Source organism: Rhinolophus ferrumequinum, chromosome 25, assembly GCF_004115265.2.
Source record: "Rhinolophus ferrumequinum isolate MPI-CBG mRhiFer1 chromosome 25, mRhiFer1_v1.p, whole genome shotgun sequence".
NCBI classification, from domain to species: Eukaryota; Metazoa; Chordata; class Mammalia; order Chiroptera; family Rhinolophidae; genus Rhinolophus; species Rhinolophus ferrumequinum.
Window position 1 is genome coordinate 623427 of NC_046308.1, and position 27027 is coordinate 650453.

Genomic DNA, 27027 nt, shown 5'->3' on the forward strand with positions numbered 1-27027 from the left:
AAACCACCCACAACTAGAGAGAGGAGTGAGAGCGGGAGGGACCGCTAAGGGAGTCAGGCTTCAGACAGGAGACATCAGAGGACAGCGCGGGAAGAGATCGGCTGAGGGGGGGCGGCAGAACACTGGCAAGGCAGACGTGGCTCCGGCCTCCCTCCGTGTGGGACACAGCCCCTTGGGCCCCCTTGTCACCCGTGCGGGGTCACAGCTCAGAAATGTCCTCCCACTCAGCTCTTGGAGTTCCTTCCTCCCCACCCGCAGACAAGCAGGAAAGCCATTTCATGTTCTGGGGACCGCTGCTTAGCAGAGAAAACGCACAAGGAAAGGAACACATCATACCCTAGAAGTTACAAAACTTACAAAGGTGACACACACGTGTATATGTCGACGCTCGCCCAGTGCTCACCCCGGGTGACACACATGTGTATGAACTCAAAGCTCTGGACTGATGGTCGCTCAGCAAAGGCTGAGGAAACACAAGTCAGCATGTCCTGTAGTGAGGCGGTGCTTTGTGTTCTGACGGCCAGCTCTGAGGACGGAGTTCCCAAATCATGGTCAAGTGGCAGCAGACAGATGGCAATGGGGACTCAGAGCACAGGGAGGAACCGTGGTGATCACCCCACAAGGAGGTGGGCTCCGCAGGAGGCGGGGGGTGGAAGGCGAACGCTTAGGACGCTACTGCCTTCAAAACAAGGTTTTGATCCCCATCTCTCTTTTGTTTTTAATTTTTATTGGGGAATACTGGGGAAAAGCGTTTCTCCAGGGCCCATCAGCCCCAAGTTGTTGTCCTTCAGTCTAGTTGTGGAGGGCGCAGCTCACTGGCCCATGTGGGAATCGAACCAGCAGCCCTGTTGTTCAGAGCTCGCGCTCTAACCACCTGAGCCATCCGCCCCCTCTCCCCCACCCAATCTCTTTAAACAAGCATTACGAGCGAGATCAGTGTGGGCCTGGAACAAAATCAGAATAAACAGAATAAACAAACCCATCAGGCATATTTAGGATCACTTCCTTAGAATACAGTCCCAGAATATCAAAGGCAACCAAATCACATATAGTAACTCACAAAACCGGGGGGCAGGGGGGAGAATTAGGAGGAAAATATTATGACAACTGACACATTAAAAAAATAATATCTAAATTCTCATCACAAATCATTCACCAAAACAAATGTCTTTTTATAAGCTAACATTTCAAGTTTTTTGTTTTGTTTTGTTTTAACCATCACCAAGGGGTTTTGTCATTGTGAAAAGTCCATTTTACACAGATTCTTGGACCTGGGCTCATACCCACAGCTCGTTCAACCTGAGCCCCCATGTCACCCCCAGGAGCTTATCCAGAACTGCGACCTTCAGCATGAGGCTCCAGGAGCTTTCCCACTTCCAACTCGGGCTTCTTCAGCATTCAGACTTTTCTAACAAAGACGTCACGGAGCAGCTCCACAGCCTGGCAAGGCTGCTCTGCGTCTTTGCCAGTGCTCTCTCCCTCTGGAATCAATGCACTGACCACTTCTTTCAAGTCATTTCTCCACACCTCTCGGTCACAGTCTCCGCCATCTCCTTCCGGATGTGACGGACCTGCTGATGCTGAGCATGGGTCTTTTGGATCTGACTGTTGCGCTTTTCAGTAAAACCAACACAGAACAGACGGAGCAAATAACCACCGGTGGTCCTGACGTCAGCATGAGCTTCAGTCATGGCCGGCCATTTTTCGACCGTGGAGCACGTTTTGTCACGGGTTAGATCCAGGCCATGGAGATCAGCCAGGCAGTTTTTGCCCTGAACATCCTCCACAATTAGCACGCCTCTTCTAAATGCAGCTTCATCTTTCTGCAGATCAGCTGGGCTCACTTCAAAAACATGACCCTTGAGACCATCAGATGCGATTTTGGTTGAGTTCTCGTGACTAGTGTTTTCCCAACATTTCTTACATTGAACACATCTGGTGCTTTCACATCATACCAATCTTTCTTAGAAAATGGGTCAACCACTTTCTTCTTGGCACCCTTCTTGCCGCCTTTCATAAGGCGCTTATTCTTCCCGACCGCCTTGCCTTGGTGCTTGCTGCTCAGAGAGCCAAAAGGACTAACATTTCAAGTTTTATACTAAGTGGGAGGAAATAAAAATAGAAAAACTTAAAGAATACAAAAATAAATATTTATGAAAGTTTTGAAGGGAACTCCATTTCCTAAACTTAAAACAGTAAACTTGTATCTGAAAAGATGAGATTTGAAGACACGCAGTTTTAAAATGTTTAAAGCTCAAAAATCAAAACCAAGTATCTTGGGAAGAAATCTGAAGTGACTGTAACAAAGAGCTCTGGCCAGGACAATAGAAACAAGCTGACAAAACACTGAATCTCAGGACAAGAAGAGACAGTTCACAAAGGATGAAAAACATCTACCAGCTCAGGGGAGAACGTCCACGCTCACTTAGAAAAGCCATGCGGATGGAAGTCACTACGTCTCAGACCCACGCAGCCAAGACGTGACATCGCACAACTCGCGCTCTGCCCACACTGCTCCCGCTCCCATTCCCGGGGTGTGGCAGGCTACCGAGGAGAAACGCGGCGATCGCAAGGGCGCAGACCCATAACATGCCTGCCCACAGTGGGGGGACAGTGGTGGGAAAGGAGGAGGGACGCATGTGATCCCATCACATCACCTTTGACCTAGGAATTCTTCCTCTGGAAGTCTCTCAGAAGGAAATTCACCTACCGATTTTTTTTAATTCACTGTAGACCAATAAAGTCTAAATTCACTGCAGAATAAAAAACATTCACTGCAGACCAATAAAGCAGAAAGAAATGTAACCAGAAACATCCAGTGTTCAAGGCCTACCTGGAAACTAGGTAATGAAAGAGGAAAGTTTCAGATACAGTATCAAGTGAAAAATGCAGGACACCAATTACACAATCCAGCCACTACTGTTAAAGATGGAAATTAAATAGTCATCCGCAGAAACAGTGCAATGTGAACAGTGACCGTCACCTGGTGCGGGGCAAACCACTGACACAGCCACCCCAGGGAGCACGCCTCAGCCAAAATGGGACCACGCCACTGACACACGCACCGCGACAAGGCGCAGCCGCCACGGAGCAGCGCCAGACCCCAGGGCGGCGCGCGCCGGGTCAGACACAACATGACATTCTGGAATAGGCAGAACCACAGGGACACAGATTAGACACACCCCGCCCGCCTGGCTGCCAGTGGGGAGTCGCTGACCCGAGAGGGAGGAGGGAGGCTGGCGGTGTGGAGCCCTTTGTGTATCTGATTTGTGATGACGTTACAACACTGAACATGTATGTCCAAATTCGCAAACCCATACACTACACGTGACCTCAAGTTTTTCAAAAGTGGTTCCTGGTTTCAGTGAGTTTATAGTCAAGTTAGAGAAACCAACCACTGCTTATCTCAAATTTTCCCCAAAACACGGTACAGTACCCCGTGGAGAGCAAAGCTACCACCAACGGCAACACAACTTTTTATTCTTCATGGCTATGTTTCTAACGTTGAGGCCATCAGAGGAAGCCAGAGCAGCCCTGTGAAGCTCATGATTTCGAGAAAGGTACCGCCCAGGACGAGGCAGAGGTCGGTGGTGTGGGGCGAGAGCAATGAGGCAGCGTGGTAAGAAGCAGGGCCAAGCCCTCCGGGTCTCTGCGGGGACGCCACCACTGCCACTGGCAGGGACGGTGCAAACCACAGGCTCACCATCTGCGCTTGCCGCTGCTCACGGCAACACTGACACCGCAGGGCACATCTGGATGCTGGGAGAACGCCACTCTAAGAAACACCTACCTGGGCCCTAGTCTCAGTGCAGGGTAGAGGAAGTGAGGGCTGGAGGGCACTGGCGCCTTACAACAGCTGCGCCCACCACCCTTCGCAGCTTCTCGCCAGTCCTGGCAGCTGGGAGTCGGGAACCCTTTCCTTCCCCCTTCAACAAGCAGGGTGCTCTTTCATGAGCCCTGCTACCTTCCCAAACCATCTCCCTCTTCCTTCTCTGCCCCCCACATTTCCCCACACAAATACGGAACAGAAACGCGTCTCCACGCTTTTGGGAGTTTGGCCAGATAAAGAGCACCCGGCTGGATGGAGAGTGAGGTGAAGGGAACACAGCGCACAAATTCAGGGCAGACAGAACATCACGGGAGAGGAGGGAAGACGACCAGTGTCTGGGAATACTTTCACAAGGAAATTCCAGAAAGCGATTTGACAGTAGGTGTCAACACTCTTGCAGCACAGTGACAGCTTCTGACCCAATAACCTGACCTCTAGATCAGACTAAGCAAAAACTCAGGCGTGTCCAGGACACAGGACGCTCACTGAAACGTTGCAGGAAAAAGGTGGCATGCCCAGCAGTAAGTACCAGACATCAGACATACCTACACAAAAAATGTAATACTGAACATGTGGCTGTTTCTGCTACCTTTCCATGCTTTACAAATCTGTCCTTAACTGGCAGGTGTCACAGCGTTCATGCTGGTCACCAAACACTCCTGCGCTCCTGGCAGTGCCACACAGGTGTGCATTTCCCTGCCCTGCAGCTGGTGTCTCACACGACCTGCTCTGGCAGCACATTCAGTTCTCACCAAACGGCATCGGTAGGTTCTGTGACTTTAAGCAAGACGACCTATCACGAAACCAACTTGACCACAGGCTAATTGATATAAACGAGAATTCAGTTCCCACAGCATCTCATCTGTTATTCGAGGGCTGCTTTATAGGACGCACAGAGAAGAGGCCGAGTGAGCACAATGCAGGGACGGGGAGGTGGGGGGGCACGACGCCCTCATCGGAGGCCACTGGCATGTGGGGTGTGCCTGGTAACTGCACCGGACGGGGCTGTCATGGCTGCCTGGCATGCAGAGAAAACGATGCGTCACAGTCAGAAGAGACTCCACACCCCCCACTGCAGCCCACCCACAAAGCCCGAAACGACACCCCTCTGACACCTGTCCTTGGCGCCCTGCCACCTCCGCAGCTGTTCAGCCAGTGAGCCTCACAAGTTCTGTGAGGGACACACGCCTACTTCGCCAAGGTCCACAGACCAGAGGAAAACGCCTCCCACAGACACACTGCTATTTTTGAGGTCTTTAAAATACAGTCATTTGAAAGCATTATCAAACTCATATTCGCTTTCTGTGATGCTAGAGAATTAAAATCCAAACTTTCTTAGACGAGTCCATTTAGAAAAAGGACAGTCAGCTCCACCCCCAAGCCCGGCCCACGCCCCCAGCTCACACCACTCACACGCAAAATGGTGTGGGGAGGAAATCAAATAAAAGTATTTTACAATATGTATAAAAATATCTTTATAATCTTGGGGTGCAGAAGAAATTTCCTAAACATGGCATGACATGCAAAAACAATATTAATGTATAAAAATAACTGACAGATTTTACTAAAGAAAACTTACAACAAAAGTCAGAGACTGAGGAAGCACCTGCAGCGTCTCTAACGGAGCCTGCACATCAGCTACACTCGGTAAGCGCGTGGTCGGTAGGAGGGAGAGAAGCAGGGAGGAGAAACCACCAATGCTCGTGCCGAAGACCGAGACTGAAAAGCCAGGGAGCAGCCAGGCTCGGGGCCAGTGAGGCCGTGCTGGAGAGTCCCCAGGTGGCCTCACGGGAGAGGCTGGCACTCATGGATGTCCTGTCTAAATCCAGACGAAGACATAGCCTGCTGTGTGCCTTTAAATCAGGAGATCTCACATAGGTCTCCAGCTGTCAGCCTCGTTCCTTAGAAAACTCCATGTACCGGCCACAGCCCACTGGCCACAAGCAGCTGGGGCTGAGCAGAGGCTGCCGGCCGCCCAGTGCACTGTGGTCCTCAGCGCAGCCTGTGCGTCCCCAGGCCAAAGCCAGGAGCCGAGCTGCTCGTCACCAGGGAGCACGGCTCACCCACAGTGAGAAGCACCTGCGGGAGCAGGAAGCCCGCGTCCAATGCGCAGACAGGGCCTGGGTCAGAGAGCCACCTGCAGGACGCAAGGAAACTCGCCGAGATGGTCACAGAGACATGGGGCAGCGGAAAATAAGACTTCCAAATGCAGTTACCAGCATGAACCGGAAGCGCACTTGGCCCTGTGAACCCAGATCACAACCCATCAAAAGGCTCTGAGTATCTCCACAAGGCTGCCCGTGAGGAACGAACTGAAGGTCTGACCCGTCTCACTGCCAGCCTGTATCTATGAAGCGGGATTTCCTGCAGCAAAAACCAAGAAAACCAAGGGGAACTCCAACACGAGACCCGAAGCTGAAGTTTTCAAGCACATTCACTTGTAATCCATCACTTGTAAGAAAACAAATGCAAATCCACTCTAGGCTGAAATATCGTTTCTCATCTATCAGACCGACAGAAATTCAAAGGCCGGACAACAGGCTCCGTTGGTGAGGGCCTGGTGACTGCTATGGGACGTGTGTCGCACCTGCAGAGGGCCTGGCCCCATTTAACAGAACTACCCCCACTCTTCCTCCCCTCGGCCCTCGCCGTCCCATGAAAATACAGAAGCACAAAGTTGATTCACTGTGGCAGGATGTGTAGGCGCAGAACGTTGCAAATAAATGTACGTCCATGTTTCAGAGACTGGCTGTCTCGGTCGTGGACATTCAGTCGATGGAGCCCTGAGCGGCTGGCTGTCAAAGGCGTGAGGACGAGCTCCTGAAGAGGCAGGAGCAGCTCCAGAACAGACGCTGTTAGTCAGATAAGCGCCGTGCAAGTGCCATGAAGCAGGTGTGGGGAAATGTTAGAAACTAGGTGGTGGGGATACAGGCGGTTACTGTAAAATTCTTTCAACCTTTGTGTAGCTTTGAAATTTTCATAGTGAAACATTACAGGAAAAACTACTTTCTGTATTAGATGGTAATACCAGATGTCACCCAACAACTAACGGTTAAAACAAAAGTCCTACGTTACCAACACATTCCTCCTTCTCAAGACAACTCTGAAAGTGCTTCCTTAAACACCCAGTGACAGCGTCACAAACCTCCGTTCATTCATCATCTGCCGTCTCTCACCCTTTTGTCCTGCCCGCCACGGAGCCCATGCAGGCACATCTCTCCTCCCCAGCCCTCTGCCCAGTGAAATGTCACCACCCCAGCTGTACTGTGTCTGCTCATCTACTGTGACCTTTCGGAGGCCACAAACCACCATCATCTAAGATATTTTCACCCTCCTCCCAAGAACCAATTTTCCCTCCCTTGCGGGAGATACTCATGGAGAATGCAGGTTCTAACGTGCAGAGAGAACCTGGGGAAAGGATACCAAATCGGTTCGTTCTGGAAGGAAGTGAAGCGTGGGGAGAAAGAGCAAAGAGGAACAGGGCCGTCCTGTGTACTTCACATCACGCACTGCGAACTGCTCACTTGTTACTCGTATAAAGCCAGCATCCTTCAGCAGGTGCTCAGGTTAAGCGGCTCCCATACCACAGACACCGCGCCACACAGAGAAACAAACTGCGTGCATGTGCAGCCACCTGGACGGGTCTCAAATGCACTGCGTTCAGGGAAAGAGCCGGCCTCGAAAGCTCCACACTGTGCGCTCCTGGAAAACACACCGAGCAGGTGCACAGGCTGGTGGCAGCACTGACCACAGAGGCAGCATGAGGAAACTGGGCTGAAGGAGCTGTTCTGAATCCTGACTGGCGTGGAAATTAGACATTTGTGAAAATTCTCAGAATTCTATAGCAAAAAGAGTGAACACTACGAGGTGTAGATCTTTAAAAAAAGTAAAATGGCAACGACCTTCCCTTCCACTCAGAACATAAGTGACTTTTAAAATTTATTTCTATCATAATGCACCAAAACAAAGTAAAATTTTCTGTGGAGTGGAAATAAAGCAGAGACCACGGAGAGGGCGGGCCAAGGTTACGGAACCAAAGGACGCTCGGCCCAGAAGCGAGCAGAAAGGGCCAGGCTCTCCTCTAAGGTATGGGCGGGGCCCCACAGGTGGCTGAGGAGCAGAGCCAGGCTCCTCCACCTGAAAGGGGCGGCTCCAATGGCCACAGGTCGCAGCTGAGAGCAGCTGCCTGCCCTTGGCAGAGAGGGAAGCAGATCCCCCAGGCCCGCAGCCACAGTAGGGCCGCAGACCCTCAGAGAATGGGGAGCCGGTCCAAGCATGGACCCCGAGGCTGAGCTGGGCAACCACAAACTCCCTGACAGAGAAGGAAAGGTCAACCCCCATGCAAGACAAGCAATGAGATACGGGGGACGGGGGGAGCAGAGAGAGGGCAGCTACAGAACGCACAGCGAGGAAACAGAAGAGGGGCAGACGCCCATCCCACGTAAGGCCCCGGAGGAGCAAGGTCTGGTAGCCGAATCCCTCCTTGAAGGCCTCAAACACTCCCGCCTCCAAATCGACTCCCCCCCTTTCATCTCTACCTACCTACCTACCTACCGAAATCCAAACCTGCATCAAGCCCCAGCTCCGGCGCGGCCTCTGCCTCCTCCAAGTCACAGCAGACGAAGTCCATCCCTCAGCCCCTCTAATTCCCCGTATGCCTGGGCCCCGTCAAGCCCACGCGCTTCACAAAAGATCATGCATTATTTATTTACGCGATAAATGTTGAGGGCTTACTCCATCTGACACCATGTGAAGCACTGGGCGTACAAGAGTGAACTAAGCATAGTTCCTGGCCCGAGAGGAGGAGCAGTCAGACAGAACAAAGCAGCGGGGGTGAGGCCATCAGTGTGACAGGAGCTCAGCAGGATGAGGGACACCGCTGGCGGGCGAGGCGAGGCGGGCAGGGTGCTGGGTTATACCAGCAGCATCTCTGACAGGACTTCCAAAAAGAGAACTCAGAGTCAGACCCTTGGCGTGTAGGGACCTGGTGTCCCAGACTGAGCCGACATGTGTAGCTGGAGCCAGGGGACAAGAGTCTGGGGTGCAGGGATATGAGGTCACATGGGCAGCAGAGACGTGATCACAAGGGGCTTCACAAACCATCTGAAGGACGTTCGCCTTTTTCCTGAGGAATGAGATACCGTGAAGGGCCCTGAGAAGAGACGTGCACGACCTGATGTTTTAACACATCAACGAGGCTGCTGTGTTGAGTGAACTGCAGGGGAGCAGAGGGCAGGGAACAGGTCCTGGGGATCACGCAGGTGAGACGACCCAAAGGCTCAAACAACAGCTGTGGCCAAGAAGGCAGGGAGAGGCAGTAGGGTTTGAGAAGAATTTAGAAACTGCTGACAGATCAGATTCAGGATGTGGAAGAAATGCAGAAATCACACAAGTTCTGACCCGAGCACCTGGGAGAATGGAGCTGCCCTGGACAGAGCAGTGGTGCACATAAGCAGCAGGTTCCACACGTGGAGATCCAGCCAGGAGGTACACTCAGGACTTGGTGGCATGTCACCCACCTCCATTACAACATTTCTAGGTGAGAGAGGAGAAGGGACCCCCAAGCTAAAAGGAGAACCAACAAAGTGGTGTCTCAGTGCCACCAAAAGACAGTGTTTCAAGGGAGCCAGGGGCCATCCGGTCCAAGGCTGTGGGCACGTGGAGCCCCAAGAGGAGACGTTCCAGAGCAGTGGGACCGGAAGCTTGACTGATGCTGCTTCCCATCAGAGAAATGGGAAGCAGAGGACATGGTGACAGGGAATACACGATTCTTTCCAATTCTGATATGAAAGGAAGCTGTGGCCTAGAAAGGGGAGCTGGCACGTCTGTATGTTGACAAGATACTTCCAAGAGAAAATAAACTGAAGGCAAGACAAGAACAGGAGAGCCACAGCATGGAGCAGGCAGGAAAGGGCAGAGCCCGTCTAGGAGCTTAGATAAGTAACAGGTCACAGATGCTGTAACACCATCAGCAACTGCAGAGGATTTCACGGCGGGCATCACACTAAGCACAGGTTTGTTAAAGCACACACACTTACATTACACGACTCTAACGACAGAAATGACATGGTGGTAGAGTGACTTAGTTTTGAAATCCATTTTTATTTTTTTTCCGACCAAACACCGTATTTATTGTACGGGTTCCACGAGAAAAGTTACAAACGCCGTTTTATGTGCACACTTCATGTAAAAAATTCATCAGAGAAAACCACATAAAGAGAACAAAACCCATCTCTAACGCCAGGGATAAACAGTATCCGCGTTCGGCCGTGTTCTCTCCGATTAGGCGACACCGACCGAGCGCTGCGGATCTCCGCGGCCAGGCGTCCCCGGCGCAGGGCAGAGGCAGCGCCAGGCCCGCGACGAGCAGGCTCCGCCATCCAACGGCAGCGAGAGGAGCACGGGGCGAGGCTGCAGATGCCACTTTCTGGCCGCCCACCCCGGTCAGAATGGGAAGCGGGTTGGAATTCGCCCCCGGCGCCCCTCGGTCAAGCCGGACACACCCCTTTCGCTCCGCACCTGTGCCCACACCTGAGACGGCGGGGACACGTCGCGCGGAGAACCAGTGCAGGGAGGACTCCCCGCGGCGAAGGGGTCGCGCATCGAAACCCAAGAACCAAGCCCAACTAAAGCGCCAGACCCGGCGCTGAATTTAATCACGCGGCGTGGAAACAAGGCGGAGCGCCCAGCGGCCCCCACAGCCCCGCGCGCCTGGGGTCCGCAGACCCACCCCCGCCCCGCGCTCGCGTCCCGGCCGCAGCGTCTCCACCCGTCACCACAACGCGCGCGGCGCGCCCCACTCCGCGCGCCCTGAGGGGGCTCCACGGAGACCGAGGGCCGGGGTCGCAGCGCGCACCGCACCTCGCCCCCCACACCCACGACACGGAGCCGGCGCGCCGCGCCCGCCCCCGCCGCGCCCACGACCCCGCCGCCCCCGGCCCGCGCACAGACCCCGCCGCGGCCGCGGCCTACTCGCGACGCGACGCCCAGGTGAGGCGGCCGCGACGGTCCCTCCGCGCTGGGTCCCCGGGAGCCCCCGCCCGCGATCCACACCGCACCCTCACTCACCTGGTGAATGGGCCGCGCTCGGGCCGCGTCCGCCTGGCGTCGGGAGCTGTGAGAGAGCGGCTGGGGTCCAGGGGGCGCTTCTCCGTTCGGCTCATCCGGGGCCGCGGGCGGAAGAAGCGGCGGCGCGCCTGCGACGGTGAGCCGGAAGTGACGCGCGCCCGCGCCGCAGCTGCGCATTGGCGGCCGGCGCTGACGTCAGCGAGAGGGAGGCGTCGAGACGGCCGGGAGGCCAGGCTAGAGAGGCCAGGCGAGGGCGCGGGCTGCTGGGCCGATGGGCTGGCGGCGGGCCGGGACGCCGGGCGGGTGGGGGCTCGGAGGCTACGCGTAGGAAGTGCGCTCCCTGGGCCCGGGGGAGTGTGTTGAGCGCCGGCCAGTCCCCAGAAGGCGGGTGAAATCTGCGGACTGTGGGTGCAGCCCTCCCGCTGGGCCGTCCCGGGGCTGGGGGCTTTGGGGTGCTGGCGGAGCCCCGGGCGCGGGCTGGGGAAGAGGCCGCCAGACCGGGAGGGTCAAAGAAGGAGGGAGAACGCACTCTGCCCAGAGTCTAGGCAGGTGAGCACAGCGGAGGCTGGAGAGGGAGGAGGAGCGGAGGAAAGGGGGCATGGAGCAAAGATGACCGGGCTTCTCAACTGGAGCTGGGAAATGGGGTGCCTACCTGTAAAAGAATGAGAGGGCCAGGATCTCACTCCACATGCAAAAGTGAACTCGAAATGGAACAGGTACATGCTAAAGTTAGAAAACGTAGGTATCCGTCTTCACAACCTCTGATTGGACTGTGGTTTTTTAGAAGTTATACATACCAGAAGCATAAGTAACAAAAGAAAATTTAGATACATTGAACATACCAAAATTTAAAATGTTGTGCTTCAAAACATGATTAAAAACAACCCACAGAATGGGTGGAAATATATGCAAATCATATACCTGATAAGGCACTTGAATCCAGAATAAAAAACTGACTACTCGACAATTAAAAGAAATTATTTTTAAACGGGCAAAGGACTTGAATAAACACACCTCAGAAGAAAATGTCTAAAGGTCACATGAAAAGATGTTCGGCCTCATCAGGAATCGGAAATACCAAGCAAAACCACAATAAATTACCACTTAATCCACTAGGATAGTTAGAATCAAAAAGTCAGATAACAAGTGTTGGCAAGGCTGCGGAAAAGTCAGAACCCTCATACACTGCTGGTGGGAATTTCATTTTTTTATTTTTTATTTTATTTTTTTATTTTGGGGAGGGGGAACAGGACTTTATTGGAGAACAGTGTGTAGTTCCAGAACTTTTTCCAAGTCAAGTTGTCCTTTCAATCTTAGTTGTGGAGGGCGCAGCTCAGCTCCACGTCCAGTTGCCATTGTTAGTCGCAGGGGGTGCTGCCCACCATCCCTTGCAAGACTTGAGGAGTCAACTGGCAATCTTGTGGTTGAGAACCCGTGCTCCAACCAACTGAGCCATCTGGCACTGGCCCATGTGGGAATCGAACAGGCAGCCTTTGGCGTTAGGAACATGGAGCTCCAACCACCTGAGCCACTGGGCCAGCCCCAGGAATTTTAAGTGATGCAGACACGGTAGAAAACAGTTTGGCAGTTCCTCAAAAAGTTAAACATAGAGTTAATACATGATCCAGGAATTCTAAGTATATAGCCAAGAGAATTAAAAATATATCCAAACAAAAACACGTACTCAACAAATATTCTTAGCAGCATAATTTATAATAGCCAAGAAATGGAAACAACCCAAACACCCATCAAACAATGAATGACAAAATTCGGCCAAGTTATTCGCCTCCAAAAAAAGGTGGGGTGTGAAATACTGACATGCTACAACACAGATGAACCTTGAGAACATGCTGAGTGAAAGAAGCCAGACACAAAAGGACACATACGGTATGATTCCACTTAAAGGAAATGTCCACAATAGGCAAATCCATAGAGATGGAAAGTAGATAAGTGGTTTCCAGGGTTTGGGCGGAGGGGATGGGAAGTGTGACTGCATCTGGAAGTGGGGTGTCCTTTTGGGGCTGATGAAAATGTGAAATTAGGCAGTGATGATGGTTGCATAGTAAACACTGAATTGTTCACTTGGAAAGGATGAGTTTTATGGTATGTGAATTACGTCTCAAAAATTCATTTTAAAAAACAGGCTCAAGTGATCAAGTCAGCAAAATCAAGGTGCAAATGCCATCTCTGATGTCAAACGCACTGAAAATTTTAAAAAGGAAACGTGGCTATAAAAGGGAGACGCAAGAGGGGCAGTTGGAAGGGGATACAATGAGCCGGATAAGAGCAGAGCTCCTTTGTAAGCGCTGGTAGATAAGGCAGCAGAAGCCTTAGCGGTAAGACGGCACAGTTAGGGGAAGCTCCGAGCAGGCGGGAAGTGGTGATGGGCGGCTGAGGCATTCGCCTCTCCCACTGCAACGTCAGAAGGAGGGAGGCGGAGTGAGTACGGTCTTGGCACAGGACTCAGGGAGCCGGGGGTTCCGTCTCATGGCTTCTATTCATTCATAAAGTGGGGGTGCAGCCCCGCTGACAAAGGAAGATGGAGCGATTTGAAATAGCAAGGGTGCACAAGCTGGGGTAGTGCCGTGGGAAGGCAGCAGTGGGACCCCGGGGACGGCTGGACGGGTGGCACCTGGATGTGAAGTCGCACAGCAATGATGGGAACGAGCGTGTGGTTTTTTCCATCTCAGGCGCGAGCTCACAGAAGGCCGGCGTTTGGGCGAAACAATGGCTGGGGACTTCGCCGTGCCAGGGTAACAATTTCAAGGAGGCATAGAGCCCTTGAGGTGTTGGACGGTGGAATCTAAGAAGGATGGGCCAGAATGCAGCGGCTGGAAGAGAAGAAAGGAGGAGTTACGGATGGGCGGTGTGACACCTGCCGGCCTCTGCGCCGTGCACAGTAACGGAGGGTGCTGCCCCCCAGTGGCGACGCTGAGAATCACCACTACAACGGGCGTTTCCCGTCCTCGTCTGACTGACAAAACATTACTGCAAATCCATACCTATGATGTCCTATTTAATTCCTACACTTAGAGTACTGAGTTTATGAAAGTGAAATGATCGGTTTGGTAAATTCTTTGGGTTGGCTGTTTGGATGAGAAGCTTTTAATTTTTATTATTAGTTTACAAAACAATAATGATTAGACCTTTACACACCTCACAAAGTGATAACCCCAACAAGTCTCAGAATTTTATTTTTTTTTAAAGATTTTATTGGGGAAGGGGAACAGGACTTCATTGGGGAACAGTGTGTACTTCCAGGACTTTTTTCCAAGTCAAGTTGTTGTCCTTTCAATCTTAGTTGTGGAGGGCGCAGCTCAGCTCCAGGTCCAGTTGCCTTTGCTACTTGCAGGGGGCGGAGCCCACCATCCCTTGTGGGACTTGAGGAGTTGAACTGGCAACCTTGTAATTGAGAGCCCACTGGCCCATGTGGGAATCGAACCGGCAGCCTTCGGAGTTAGGAGCACGGAGCTCCAACCGCCTGAGCCACTGGGCTGGCCCGTCTCAGAATTTTTTATGAAAAGCAATTTATCCACGTTTTCATTTGTTTAGTGCTTTTGCATCCTAAGAACTCTGCTTACCACAGGCTCAATGCTTTTGGCTGTCATATTCAGGTCTGTGATACATCTTGAATGAACCAGTTGTTACAGCCCCATTTTTAAAAGAACGTTCTCACTCTCATTGGACTGCCTGGATGTGGGTTGGCTCCTTCACCCTGCATTCCACCCTCCTACGAGGTGAGTTTGGGAAGGTAAAAGCCACATCTGCCAGACTCCCTTGTGGTCAGAGTCCCAGCTGAGACAGGCCCCTGCTGCCTGCAGCATTTGTGCCCGCCTGGAGGTGGCTGTCCCTGCCTGCCACCCCGGCTGTACTTGCCGCTCCCTGCAGGATTGACACGTCTCTCTTGTAAGGGAGATCCAGTGTTGGGTGCCCATCAGTTGGAGCTTCTTGACCTGAACCCCTCACCCTGGACCACAGCTCTGGGCGGCTTGTCACACAGGTTCAGGTGTTGAGGCCATGTGTGGGGGCTCTGGGTCCTCCCACCTCCCTGACAGCATAAGAAACAGGAGGTGCCTTGATGGGTCAGTTCTGTATTTTTCTGGCAGTCATTCCAGGAGGCCCAGTCGAAAACCAAGCCCTTCAGCCCTCCTGCAACAATTTGTAAGCCCCAAATTTCCTGGAGAAAACATCTGCCCAACTAAAAACACAGAGTGGTTTCTGTTTTCAGAACCGGACCGTGACATTTTTCCTCAGACTGTCTCTAACTGCAGTTTCATATGAAAACTGCTCTAATGGTTTCCCCACTGTTTCCAGGCTGGCCAGTGTGGGAGTCTGCCAGGGCAGCTGGGAGGCTGGACAGGGAAGGGGGTGCCAGATCAGGCTCTGTGTGCCCCCTGCATCCTGGGGAGATTTGTGTTTCAATCAGCCAGATGCTGACAATGGAGACCCCTGACCCTAACTTCCTGTGGGCTTCCACACTCAGGGACGGAGCTCGTGACCCAGGAAAAGGCTGTCCCCAAGAGCAGGCTTGCTCCCCTGGTATTCTGGAGAGTGGGGGGACAGGCACTGTCATGATATTGACAGGGACCCAATTTGAACAACCTCTGTGGAGGGCAAGAGCTGTCAGAGTTAGGTGGCCGTTAGATACCCATCAGAGGGCCCGGTGGCTCAGGTGGTTGGAGCACCGTGCTCCTAACGCCAAAGGCCACCAGTTCGATTCCCACATGGGCCAGTGAGCTGCGCCCTCTACAGCTAAGATGGTGAACAACAGCTCTCCCTGGAGCTGGGCTGCCGTGAGCAGCTGGAGGTTGGCGTGAGCTGTGTAGTGGGCTACTGTGTGCTTCCAAGAGCGGCTGGTGGCCAGGGTGAGTGGCTGGCAGCCAGAGTGAGCTGCTGTGGTGCTGCTGTGAGCCTAAGACCTGCGACCGACTGCCTCAGCGGCAGGGGGAGGGGAGGGGAAGGGAAGGGAGTGCAAGGCTCCTAACACCAGCAGGGGCCAGGGAGCCGTGTCCTACACACCTAGACTGAGAAACAACGGCTTGAACTGGAGTGGGGGGGGAGGCAGAAGAAATGGGGGAAATAAACAAAAAAACAACCCATCAGACCCCCGTTTCTGCATCCAGGAATACTCACACATTTCAACGAGGATGAGTAGGGATGGTCACTGTTTGTCCACCAGCAGGCTGGGTGGTGTGGACCACCTACACGGGGGCCACCGGTGAAAACAATGCAGATCTGGGATCACAAAGACTTGCTACGCTGAGAAAGGCACCAGTTAAATGTGTAGTGTAAGCCGCCATCCACATGGAGAGAAGGGTCCCATGTGCTTCCTCGTGCACAGAGCTCTCTGGAAAAGCTCAGCCTCTGAGAGATCCTGGGAATTAGGGCAGGAAGGCAACGCCTCTTTTTTGTACTCTGATCATTTTTTCAAGTACATACACTATTTTACAATGTCACGTACCCATGGGTCCTCCAAGGTGATTTAAATGGGTCACCTATTAATTACTTGGGCGTCCCAAGTGGGAGTTGTTTAGTGGCTGGACTGGCCCTCAAACCAAGAGCATGAAGCCTTTCATGGGGAACACCCTTCGGTCCCAGCAGTTATTAGGCTACTTCCTGCCCTGGGAAGTGACTTAAAAAGCCCTGTCACAGGTAAAATTAGCATATTTAACAACAATCTCCACTCTCTCTCCTCCAAACGCATCCCTTTCCCGACCGATCGCCCCGGGTCAACGGCCCCAGCTCAATTCCTCAAACCCGAAGCCCAGCTGAGCCGTAAACCCCGTCCTTCCCCAGCCCCGGTTCCCCACAGCTCAGTCCTACTGTCCTCTGCCCAATATGCTCTCCTCGCTCCCTCTCCCCGCATCGCCTCAGGTCACCACCAGTCTCCTAAATCGTCTACTCACCTCACCCATCTGTCCTCCACACACTTAGTCCTTTGAAGGTATGTGTCCAACCCCATTGTACACACACGTGCACACATTGCACATGTACCCATGCACACTCACACACTACACACATGGGTATTGCCCACACATGCATGTATCACATGTACCCACACTAACACATCACACATACAAATATGCACACACATCACACAGGTATGCACATACATCGTATGATGCACCACACATGCATGCTCACATCACATGTACACACGGGTCTGCACACATATGCATGCATGCATTGTATGTACCCATGCATGCTCACAGCCCACGTGTACACACACACCCCACTTCCCCATCTGAAATCCTCTCATGCCTTCTGCACTTTCCAATTGCCCAGTGCCCTCTTCTTTGCTAAGAGGTCACTCTGTTCACCACAAAACTGTGCGCCACTTCATAAAAAGCATTTCCCAGCCTCCCAAGCAGCTAGAGATGTCCATATAACATGCCTCTGGCCAATGAGGGAAAGAAGCTGCTGGTGTGTCTTCCTGGAGAGCTCACTAAGGGACATTTTTGACACCATGCCCCTTCCTGAGCCTTCAGTCCTCCCACCTGGAACATGGACAGTGCTGGTGGATGTGGCCAGGATGAAGGCCAGGTGCTGAAGAGGGCCAGCTGGACAGAGAAAAGAAGCCCTCCCAGGCCTCCGGGACGGCCATGCCGCCCCCCACGCCGTGCCGCCCCCGCACCGTGCTGACCTTGTCCGTACCACCTGTCCGGCTTTACTACACGCAGCCAACCCCATCCTGATGGCCTGAGGGCAAGTCCTGACAAGAGCCTCGGGCCACACAGCAGCTCCAGCCTCAGTCCCCAGAGCCACAGGGCACGCGTCCCACGGATCACCATTCACCAAGGCTCCCAGGGCTGGGTCTGTCCCAACACAGCACAGTGCTCCTTTTAGCTCTCAAAGAAAGGAACACGGGAAAGATGAAGGAACAGGCAAAAGGAGGAGTGACTAAGCAAAGTCTGTACTTATTTAATAAGAAAAGTGTTTCTTTAAAAAATAGTGTCTTTATACGCTGAGGTGGACAGAGTTCACGCTGATCTGAAAACAGATTGCAGCAGGTTCTCCCTGTGAGGGAAACAGAACGATGTGGGTCTCAGGTCCTGAGGTAACGAGGCCACATCTCGGCTCTCCAGGCTCTCCAGATTCAGAGCGTGGACAAAACAGCAGTGCCGGCTCCGGGCACACACGTCGCAGCCACGGCCAAGATGCTCCACGGGGCCCCGCCTCAGTCGCTGTGTCCGTCCCCTTCCTGGGGGCTGGGGACCTGCAGAGGCAGAGCGATGAAACAGCTGTGGGAAACACGCTGCCCCGGCATGCAGGGGGCTGTCCATGGCCGGGCGCAGTGGTGCCTGGCCACACACTTTTGAGCCGCCCTCCAAGCCCACCCCGTCAGGAATGAAGGCATTTCTTCTCGGCCTGACGCTTTGTCCCTCTCTCAACTGGCTCAAGAACCTGACTTGAATGGGGAAATCCAGGAGCTGGGGATAAGAGGGGGTCTTTACAGGGCTCCTCCAAATCCCAGTGGGACATAAAATTGGGCTCCCCCAAAGCTGGACAGTGCAGGCCCCTCAGCAGGGAGTGGGATGGCAAGTGGTCAGCAGCCTCCATTAGTGGGACTCAAACCTCAGGTCCAGCCTGCACACGGGCTCCATCTGGCCTCAGTGTTTGGGAAAATTAGTAACCATCCACACTTAAAGACTGGAAGAGTTCACATAAAATTCTGGAATGCGTTTCTCTTGAAGAAATGTAAGCTCTGACCACACCGGGCTCCCCCCTCCACTGCGGCCACCGCTGGCTGGCGCTGAGCTGCAGTGGTCCCTTCAGCTGGAACAAGAGCCCCGTTTTGGTCTCCACCCACCCCGGTCGTCTCTCTGCCGCTGGCGGCCGTTCACCATCCGACCTCCACGCCTGCCGCTCTCACACCTGCACGCATGAGCTCACAACCCCAAGTGTGCAGAAGTGTTCCCCCAGATACCCAGACAATGGGCAGATGCCTCCCAGAGCTCCTGGTGGGGATGTCACCCTCTGCCCAGCACGAGAGCATGTGGGCCTTGGGGACATCTCCCAGCTTTCCAGGTCAAGAATGCAGAAGTAAAATTTCAACTTCAGACTGCTTTTGGCTCCAGTGCCTCAAATCCTGCACGTTCCTCTAAAATTCGGCTGGCAGTGAACCCATGAATGAGTCACACTTGGAGCCGGGTCCCTAGTAGGTCCCACAGCTAGCCTGGCTGCATGCTTGTGAGCAGAGCCAGTTGACCAGGACCCTGCTGTGACACAAGATTCAGCGCAGCCCAGGAGGGCAAGGACACCTGGTACTGAGCATCCCAGCCACCTCTCCTCATGGGACCCCACGTGCTGGAATGGGGTTAATAACAGACATGTGCTAACTGACCAGCAGTGTCAGCCCAAGGATGTCCTACAGTCACTTCCATGTCACAAACGAAAAGACCAGCCACCTTGTGTGTCCCTTGCCCAGGGTCACTAAGGGGAGTAGGGAGCAAGTGAGAGGCAGCATTTGGGGTCAGTGGTCACCCGGTCCAACACCCTAGTCCTGTTCCTCTCCACTGCTGTGTGACCTTGGGGGAGTGATGTACCTCTCTGTGCCTCAGCCTGCTCATCTATACATCAGGTACAAGGACACGAGCACGTAGTGGGTTAGCAGCATAGCCACAGATGACATATGCGTAAGTGCTTAGCGAAGCTCCTAGAAGGTCCTGGGCCAGCCCCCAGCCCTGTGGCCCCCAGCCCCACCTTGGCACCGGAACTGGCTGCAGCCTGGGCAGTGGCACTGAAGTCATGCATGGGCAGGGTGCTCAGCCACTGGGCCATGGACCTCTCATGGCGCTCGGTGTTGACGATCGTAGGGTAGATGTGCTGCTCCTTGAAGGCAGTGACCTCCGCTTCCTCCTGCACCCAGTCCAGCGGCTCGTGCAGCCCGTCGTTGCCGTAGCGCCGATTGTACCTCTCGAAGTGCACGCGCTCCAGGACCAGGCCGAGCCCGGGCGCCTTGGGCACGTCCACCTTCGCCTCCCCCCAGCTGCGCTCCAGCACGTCCTCGGGGGCGTAGCCCTTGACGATGGCCACCACCAGGCCCACCATCTTCCTGATCTGGTGCGTCATGAAGCTCTGCCCCTTCACCTTGATCACCGCGAACTCCATGGAGTCCCGCTCGAAGGGCGCCTCGCAGAACATGTCCAGGATGTAGCGCTGGGCGCTGGGCTCCCAGGGCCACTTCTGCGAGGTGAAGTTGTGAAAGTTGTGGGTGCCCTTGTAGCGAGCCAGCAGCTGGTTGACCTGCCGCAGCGTCTCTGCGCTCAGCCGGTAGGTCTCGTCCTGCACGTCATGGTCCCTGTGCGCAAAAGCGAACGTGGGTAGCATGTAGAAGTAGGTCCTGCCATCACACTTTTTCTTGGAGTTGAAGCCACCTGTGACCCGCTTCAGTCCTGGGGGAGGAGGAGCCGGAACAGGGTTCAGACAAACGCCCGGACCAGCCAGAGACCAGGCATCTCAGCCCACGCACGGCTCTTCACACGAGCCGGCTGCGTGCGCTAAACCCTAAACCTCCATCTCAGAGCAAGACGGCCCAACACAGCAGAACCCACGTTTGTTAAGAACCCGGGAGGCCGAAGGGGCGGGGGCTGCGTTCGCCCCGCCCCGCGCAGACCTCGCTGCAGCTGAGCTCGGCGGAGGGACTAGACGCCACCACGGGCCAGCGTGAATCTGACCCAAGCCTACGGTTGGAAGTTCTGCAGATGCGGGTAGAGGTAGCAGCATGTGTAACAGCAGGAAACAGAAAGGAAACAAGAAGTCCACCGACAGGAAAATGATCCAATATATTCTAGAACAGTCGTAGGATGAAACAGACCAGGAAGCAGGTCTGCGGGAGCTGAAGCCGGGCCTCCTCCGAGACGCCCAGTGCCTTCAGCACCACGCATCCCGTTCATGCTCAATAAATATTTGACTGTTGTGAGAAAAACAGAAACGCATGTGCATGCCTGTATTTGTATAGAAAACCTCTGGAAGAACAGCGGGAACTATTAGCGGGATGAGTTTCCTCACGCAGAGACCCCTAGGTACCACCTACCACAGAGGTCCACCAGGTCAGGGGGGAGTGTGACTCAGAGCCCCACTCGGTGGCCTGTGTATGAGGGCCGACTGGGGCCGTGCCCCTCCAGGGGGAGTCATGCACGTCTTGCTCAGGCACATGATGGGGACCAGGACGCCAGCGTGGTGGGCACAGCATCACTGGCTCAAGGCAGCAGCTGCACTGTGCCCTGTCCCTGTGTCTCCAGGGCCATGTTTGGTTTGGGGTAATTTTCATTTTATTTTTTTGTCTTGGGTTAAAGTTTCAGTTTCATCAACTCTGAGCATCACAAGTCTGCGGTGCCCATGACATTAGTTGTTCAGGACTGATGGAAAGTGCTGGCAGACAGCCATGTTGCCGGGCCACGGCAGAAGCAGTGCCAATTCCTCAAGCACTCGTGTGTAGGATGTGGTGTCCCTCAGCAGAAATGGGAGGGGTCTGTGGAACACACCAGAATACTCCCATGGACACGAATGGCATCTGAGGGGACTTGATTCTCGGAGGGGTTGGAAAGGAGGGAGTTACCCTCCCACAGCAAAGAAAGACCACAGGGTAATGAAAATAACCCCGTTACCAGAAATGAACTCAGAGTGGGCAAGGGGACCAGCAACTAGGGTTAGTGGCTTCCGGTTAAGAATCCTGCTGAAGACCTACAGCCAGGCATTCCAGCATGTTTCCCTGCAGTAGCCCAAAGCTGGAAACACCCACAGGCCCCTCAGCAGGTAAAGGGATAAGCCACTGGTGAGTGCCCGTGTAATGGGGGAGCACACAGCGATAAAAAGGAACAGGCTGGATGCACAGCTCCATGAAGGCATCTTTCACTGGGCTCCGTGGAAGAAGCCAGACAAGAAGAGTACATGCTATGTGGTTCCATTTATATCAAACCCGAAAAATACACACTAATCCACAGTGACAGAAAGCGGATCAGTGGTCGTTGGAGGAATGAGGGAGGAGGGATGGGGAGAGTGCCATCTCCTGAGGTGACAGGTTCCCTGTCTCAATTGGGATGGTTTCCCAGCTGTACACAGGCACAAAATTCCTAGCTGTGTACTTAAACATGTGGTTTATTATACACCAATTCTACTTCAGCTTTAAGTAGTTTAGGAACTGTTAAACGGCTGCTTAAAGAATAATAGTAACAATGTAGTTAGTGTGGGGTTTGTAAAATACACACCCAGGACAGCACAAAGCCCAGAGGGGAGAAACAGGACTACGCTGTTGTAACTTTTAGACTCCACACAAAGCGGTGTGACTTCACTTGAAGTAGATGGTGCCTGAACCCAGGACTAGCAAGCAATGGCCAAAACCATGGCCGTTTTTATTCAGTCCATGAGTTGACACTGAAGGGTGGTTAAAAAAAAAAAGAAGAATATGCAACAGAGATCATAAGCTATGTGTCCACAAAGCCCCAAATATTTCACTGTCTGGCTCTCTACAGAAAAGTTCGCCAACCCTTGCTTTAAACCCTAAAGCAATCACTAAAATCCATAGCGAGTTACAGCTAACAAGGCAACCAAGGTGATAGATAACCAAATGCAATTATAAAAAGTATCAATTAATCCAAAGAAGGCAGAAAGAGATGGGGAACAAAGAACAGGAGGGACAAAGAGAAACATGGCACGGTCTGCAGCAACCACCCCAATACCACACTAAACATAAACGGCACAGACGCACCACTGAATAGGCAGAGAGGGTCAGACTACATTCTTTTTTAAAACATCAGATGTAAAAATCCTAGTTACCAGGCCTGTTATAAAATGGAATAATTGACTGTTTTAACTTGATCAAACCTGGACTTTCATATCCAGTGTTTCGTTAAAATAAGGCATGTGTAACATCAAGGGGCTGCAATTTCAGGACTTTCCCAGGCTGCCCTTGCGAGGGAGGCAGGAACGCCGACTCACAACCACTCTACCAACTGCTAAGACAACTCTGTTTTCTTAACTCCACACCCAGGAAGTTTGGTGAAAGAAGAAATTTAGAGTCTTTCTGCAAGATGAGCCACCAGGTGCAGCCCCAGTGTGCAAGGCTTACCCAGTATCCGGATGTGAGAAGGAAGGTGGCTGTTGATCTTTGCTAAAATGTCGTCAATGAGCCTTACCTTCAGGGACACAACCTGGCCGGCTGCGGACACGCCCTGCAAAGGAAGCACAGGGCGGGAAGGGCAACTGAGCCCTGCTCTGTGAGCAGCACACTCTGCGAGGCGGTCTCTTAAACAGAAGGACCACCACACGTTACGTCTTTTCATGGAGGAGTTCTGTTTGGAAATGCATCTGAAGGGAACAATCAAGGACAAGAATAAAGCTATGTATACCAAGAGGGTGAGTACAGCGTACCTTCTCAAATGGTATGACTTCAACGCCTAGCAAAACACAAACTAGGGGACAAACGCATGACATCATGCAGATGGCAAGTGAAGTCCCACCTCAAGTGACTCTCACTGACTTGGGAAAATAAAAAATGCAGCTCAGAGGACGGAACTGTAAGGCAGAGCAAGAAGAGGTGACCCATCTAGGTCACAACCGTTGTGATCCTGAGATGGAGGGAACAAGGGCAGTCAGAGGATGCTGAGATGCAGGGGACAAGGGCAGAGGATGCTGAGATGGAGGGACAGAGCAGAAGGACGGTGACACGGAGGGGACGAGGTCAGAGGACGGTGACATGGAGGGACAGGGCAGCCGAGGACGGTGACACGGAGGGGATGAGGTCAAAGGATGGTGACAGGGAGGGACAGAGCAGCCGAGGACGGTGACACGGAGGGGACGAGGTCAGAGGATAGTGACATGGAAGGACAGGGAAGCCGAGGACGGTGACACGGAGGGACAGGCCTGCGGGCACAGGTCCCCACCTTGTCTGTGCGGGCGCACCGCTGGAACGACATCTTCTTCATGTCCTCGCCATGACTTTCGGGAATGCAGCCTGCCCGGACCAGGGCGGACACCAGTTCGTCTTCAATGGTCTTGAACTGCGAGGATCCAACGTTCCTCTGAGGAAGAGAGAGCAAGTAGGTTCTCACTCAGTCACTGCCCACACGTGGGGGCCGGGGCCCAGGCTGCTCCAGGTAGGGGCAGGCGCGGTGTGCCCACACCCATGGCACGGAGACTGCACCTGTGGCCACGGGGAGACCCTGCAGTTCACCCCCCTCCCAGGGGAAATAGGAAAGTCACCTGAGGGTACCCACAGTCTCTAGAAATCCCCACTACAGGCAGTCGGTGAAACAGCCAACAGTGGGTGTTGTTCCCTCCCACCCGAGGGTCTGAGCCAGCACCCTCCTGCTGCTGGAGACCCATCTGTCTGCAGCACCAAGGGCCGGGGACCTCCCTCAGCACTGCCAGCCAGGGCTGGGTTTGGCAACCCTGGCTTTTCGTAAACCCGTTGGTTCCTGTACAGCCTTTTGGGCCTAATATATGCTAGGGAAGGACACCCACTGCTTCCAGAACCATCTGTAACACTATCCCTGTCGGCTTGCCCTAAACATAAACCTGGGTCTGCAGGACCCCATGACATCAGGGACACCACCATCCTGACCTCTCTCAAAGAAAGCGTCTCCAACAGGCCCGCAGGCGCTTCACCAAAACTCACTACCATGGGGAAGCCCTTCCCCAAGTCTACAGCCTTCCCACTGCAACATGGTCCAATCCCTTCACTCCGCAGAAAGTCACAAAGGCTCAAGTGACAGGAACAAATATTAACAAACAGGGATAACAACACCCGCAATCTCAATCTATTCTTCTGTCAGCCCTGTGAGCTGCTGTCCCTCTCCACCCCCACCCCTAATGGGGAAACTGAGGCAAACAGAAGATGATGGATGTTTCCTCAAACTTTTCGAGACAGTACGATGCATGTAATCAAAACCACCCTCCAAATAGCATTCAGTCACCCACAAGGAGCAGCAGAGGGGTCTGTTCCTACAAACACTTATGGCTACGTCAGAGGAAGCAATGTTTTCCAAACCACTGTCCCAACCTACCAGTGGGCGTGCACATAGTTTCCCGTGGGTACAACCTACACTTAACAAAATAGGACACGAAGTATCTTCTTACTACTACTACTATTCACAGTAACCGCTGTAACACTGGGCAAGCTTAGGTAGGCACCGTTTTCTTAAACTTGCAGTCACTTAAATACTCTGTACACAGCAGTGAATGTCTTTACTGGGAGGCAGGCTTCCAGAGATTTCCTTCAAACAGAGTTGACTACAAGGAGGTACAGAAGAGATTCTATGTGCATTTGGAGGCACCTACACCCTGCTGCCTTTCAGAAAGGATCCCGTAGGCGGGCTGGGTGGAGAATCCTAAGGGGCGCCTGCTCACCCACAGTCACCTCCAGGGGTCTGCCAGACACTAACAGCTGGCTGTCCTGGGCGCCTGCAGCCGTGCTCAGGGCACAGCACCAGTGCTCCAGAGATCGGTGCTGTGATCCCCATCTCAAGAAGGGGAAACCGAGGCAGAAGCGCTTCCATCACGTGCCCAGGGCCACAAGGCTGGTCCGCAGCAGAGCTGGACCCTCACCCACCTTGGGAGACACGGGAGAGCCCGGGGCACAGCATCTCCGTGGGTGGAGCAGGGTCAAAGCGGTTTGAATCCGAATCTCCACCTCCCTTGATGCGCCCCGCATGACAACTTGGAAATATTGCAGGGTTTTCTGCAGTGTCCCGAGGCGGCCTCACCGGGTAACCGCCATCCCAGGGCCCTTAGGAGGCCACAGCCACGCCCCCGAGAGCGGGGCTCACCTGCATGCCATGGTAGCCCTTCCCGGAATAGGCCAGGAGCAGCACGATCTTCCGCTTGGGCGGCTTCCTGTGTGGCTCCCCGTCCTCGCAGCTCTTCAGCTTTTTGGTCTGCGGCTCGGTTTCCTCCCAGACCCTGGCTCCGCCCTGCCAGCCACACCGCGCTTTCTTATCCTGCTCCTGCCTGGCCACCACGGGAGCGGGGGACTTCGCGTTCCCGGCCATGGGGGACAAACTGGAAAGACAGGGGGCGGTGTGAGCAGCACAGAAGCCGTGGAGCGGGGAGACGGGGGCGGCACCGAGCGGCGCACGCCCTGGGCTGACCGCCGAGGGGAGTCCGGCCCTGGGCTTGCACGAGGCAGGCCCCAGGGTCCGTAACACTGGGCGGGGACAGCACTGAGGGACTCGGGGCTCGGCCGTGCGCCCCGCGAGCTAACCCCAGGGCTGGGACAGGGCGCGGTCATTACCCGAGGTGGCGCCGTCCCAGGAGCGGCGTCCACGGTCGGCAGGCTCGCCACAGGGCCCCGGCCGCCGCCAGCAGCCTGGGGACCCCCATGCAAGGCGGGAGTGGCGGGGGGGGCACGCGCCCGACCCCTGACCTCTCCGGGACGCCCCGGCCGGAGCCCTCCGGACCCCTGACCGCCCCGGGACCCGCCACGTTCCAGCCCCGCCTGCTAACCTCTGACGTCTCCTGACCCCCAGGCTGACCTCTGACTTCCCCAGGCCCCCCTCGTCCTCCCGCCTCGCTCGGCCGGCTTCCCCTCGGGAGTGGGGGAGACCCCGGCCACCCCCGCGGGGACCAGAGGGACACGTCCCCACCGGGCCCCACTCACGACGCAGTGGACAGAACCCCAGCCGGACCACGTGGGCGAAGACGGAAGCGGAGCTCCACCGCCGGACGGCGGCCGGGCGCGGACAAACGTCCTGGTGGGGCGGGGCTTGGAGTGGGGGCGGGGCGGGGTTAGCCGGGGGCTGGGGCTGCGCTGGACGGGGTGGGGCGGGGCCTGTCGCGGGGCGAGACCGGCCGCATTTAAGGCGTGGTTTGGGCGGAGCTTAGGGCGGAGCGAGGCTTCCCCGCCGCAGACGCCCGGCTAGTTGGAGACTGCGGTGAGTGCGGCTGAGCACGACTCCTTAGCGAAAACAAACTGTCCTAATTGTAACGCTTCCTAGGCTCTGTCAGGGTTACACCTATTAACGCATTCACCTCTAGGGAGACGGATAACAACCCGAGCAGTCACATAACAGTGCGTCATAAAGTAATAAATGCCGTGCAAAAGACGAGTCAGAAACGCTGACGCCGCCTGCAAGGTGGGCGAACTCGCAAACGTGATGCCCGGTGAAAGAAGCCAGATGCAAAAGCCACAT

At 54.3% G+C, this 27027-nt stretch overlaps 2 protein-coding genes across 14 annotated transcripts in view; both read right to left on the reverse strand.

The window, feature by feature from the left end:
* Positions 1 to 11032, reverse strand: part of EP400 (E1A binding protein p400) — an 87698-nt gene extending 76666 nt beyond the window's left edge. For 11 of the 12 annotated variants that reach the window (XM_033097280.1, XM_033097279.1, XM_033097284.1 and 8 more), the window contains exon 1: positions 10898 to 11032. The gene's annotated coding sequence lies outside the window, so the exon portion shown is untranslated. The remainder of the gene's footprint in view (positions 1 to 10897) is intronic. The other variant, XM_033097285.1, reaches the window with a different exon arrangement.
* A 6762-nt stretch (positions 11033 to 17794) lies between these two features.
* On the reverse strand, positions 17795 to 26603 carry PUS1 (pseudouridine synthase 1). Of its 2 annotated transcripts, none has more exons than XM_033098050.1 (6): positions 26496 to 26603; positions 25666 to 25897; positions 23782 to 23919; positions 22968 to 23070; positions 19601 to 20292; positions 17795 to 18113 (listed from the first exon to the last, which is right to left on the reverse strand). In XM_033098050.1, exons 2-6 carry the CDS (start codon positions 25885 to 25887, stop codon positions 18075 to 18077), a joined length of 1194 nt encoding a protein of 397 aa, XP_032953941.1. In that variant the 5' UTR covers positions 25888 to 25897; positions 26496 to 26603; the 3' UTR covers positions 17795 to 18074. The 2 variants fall into 2 exon arrangements, with proteins under 2 accessions (XP_032953941.1, XP_032953940.1); XM_033098049.1 differs by lacking the exon at positions 26496 to 26603 and adding an exon at positions 26130 to 26489.
* Between the last annotated feature and the right edge of the window lie 424 nt (positions 26604 to 27027).

Coding starts and splice junctions, on each gene's coding strand:
- PUS1 (XM_033098049.1), bottom strand. CDS start 26,218: ATGGGGGTCCCCAGGCTGCTGGCGGCGGCCGGGGCCCTGTGGCGAGCC. Junction 25,898..26,129: donor CTGGGACGGCGCCACCTCGG/GTAATGACCGCG, acceptor CTGTCTTTCCAG/TTTGTCCCCCATGGCCGGGA. Junction 18,114..19,600: donor CAGCCAGTTCCGGTGCCAAG/GTGGGGCTGGGG, acceptor CTGCCTCTGCAG/GTCCCCAGCCCCCAGGAAGG.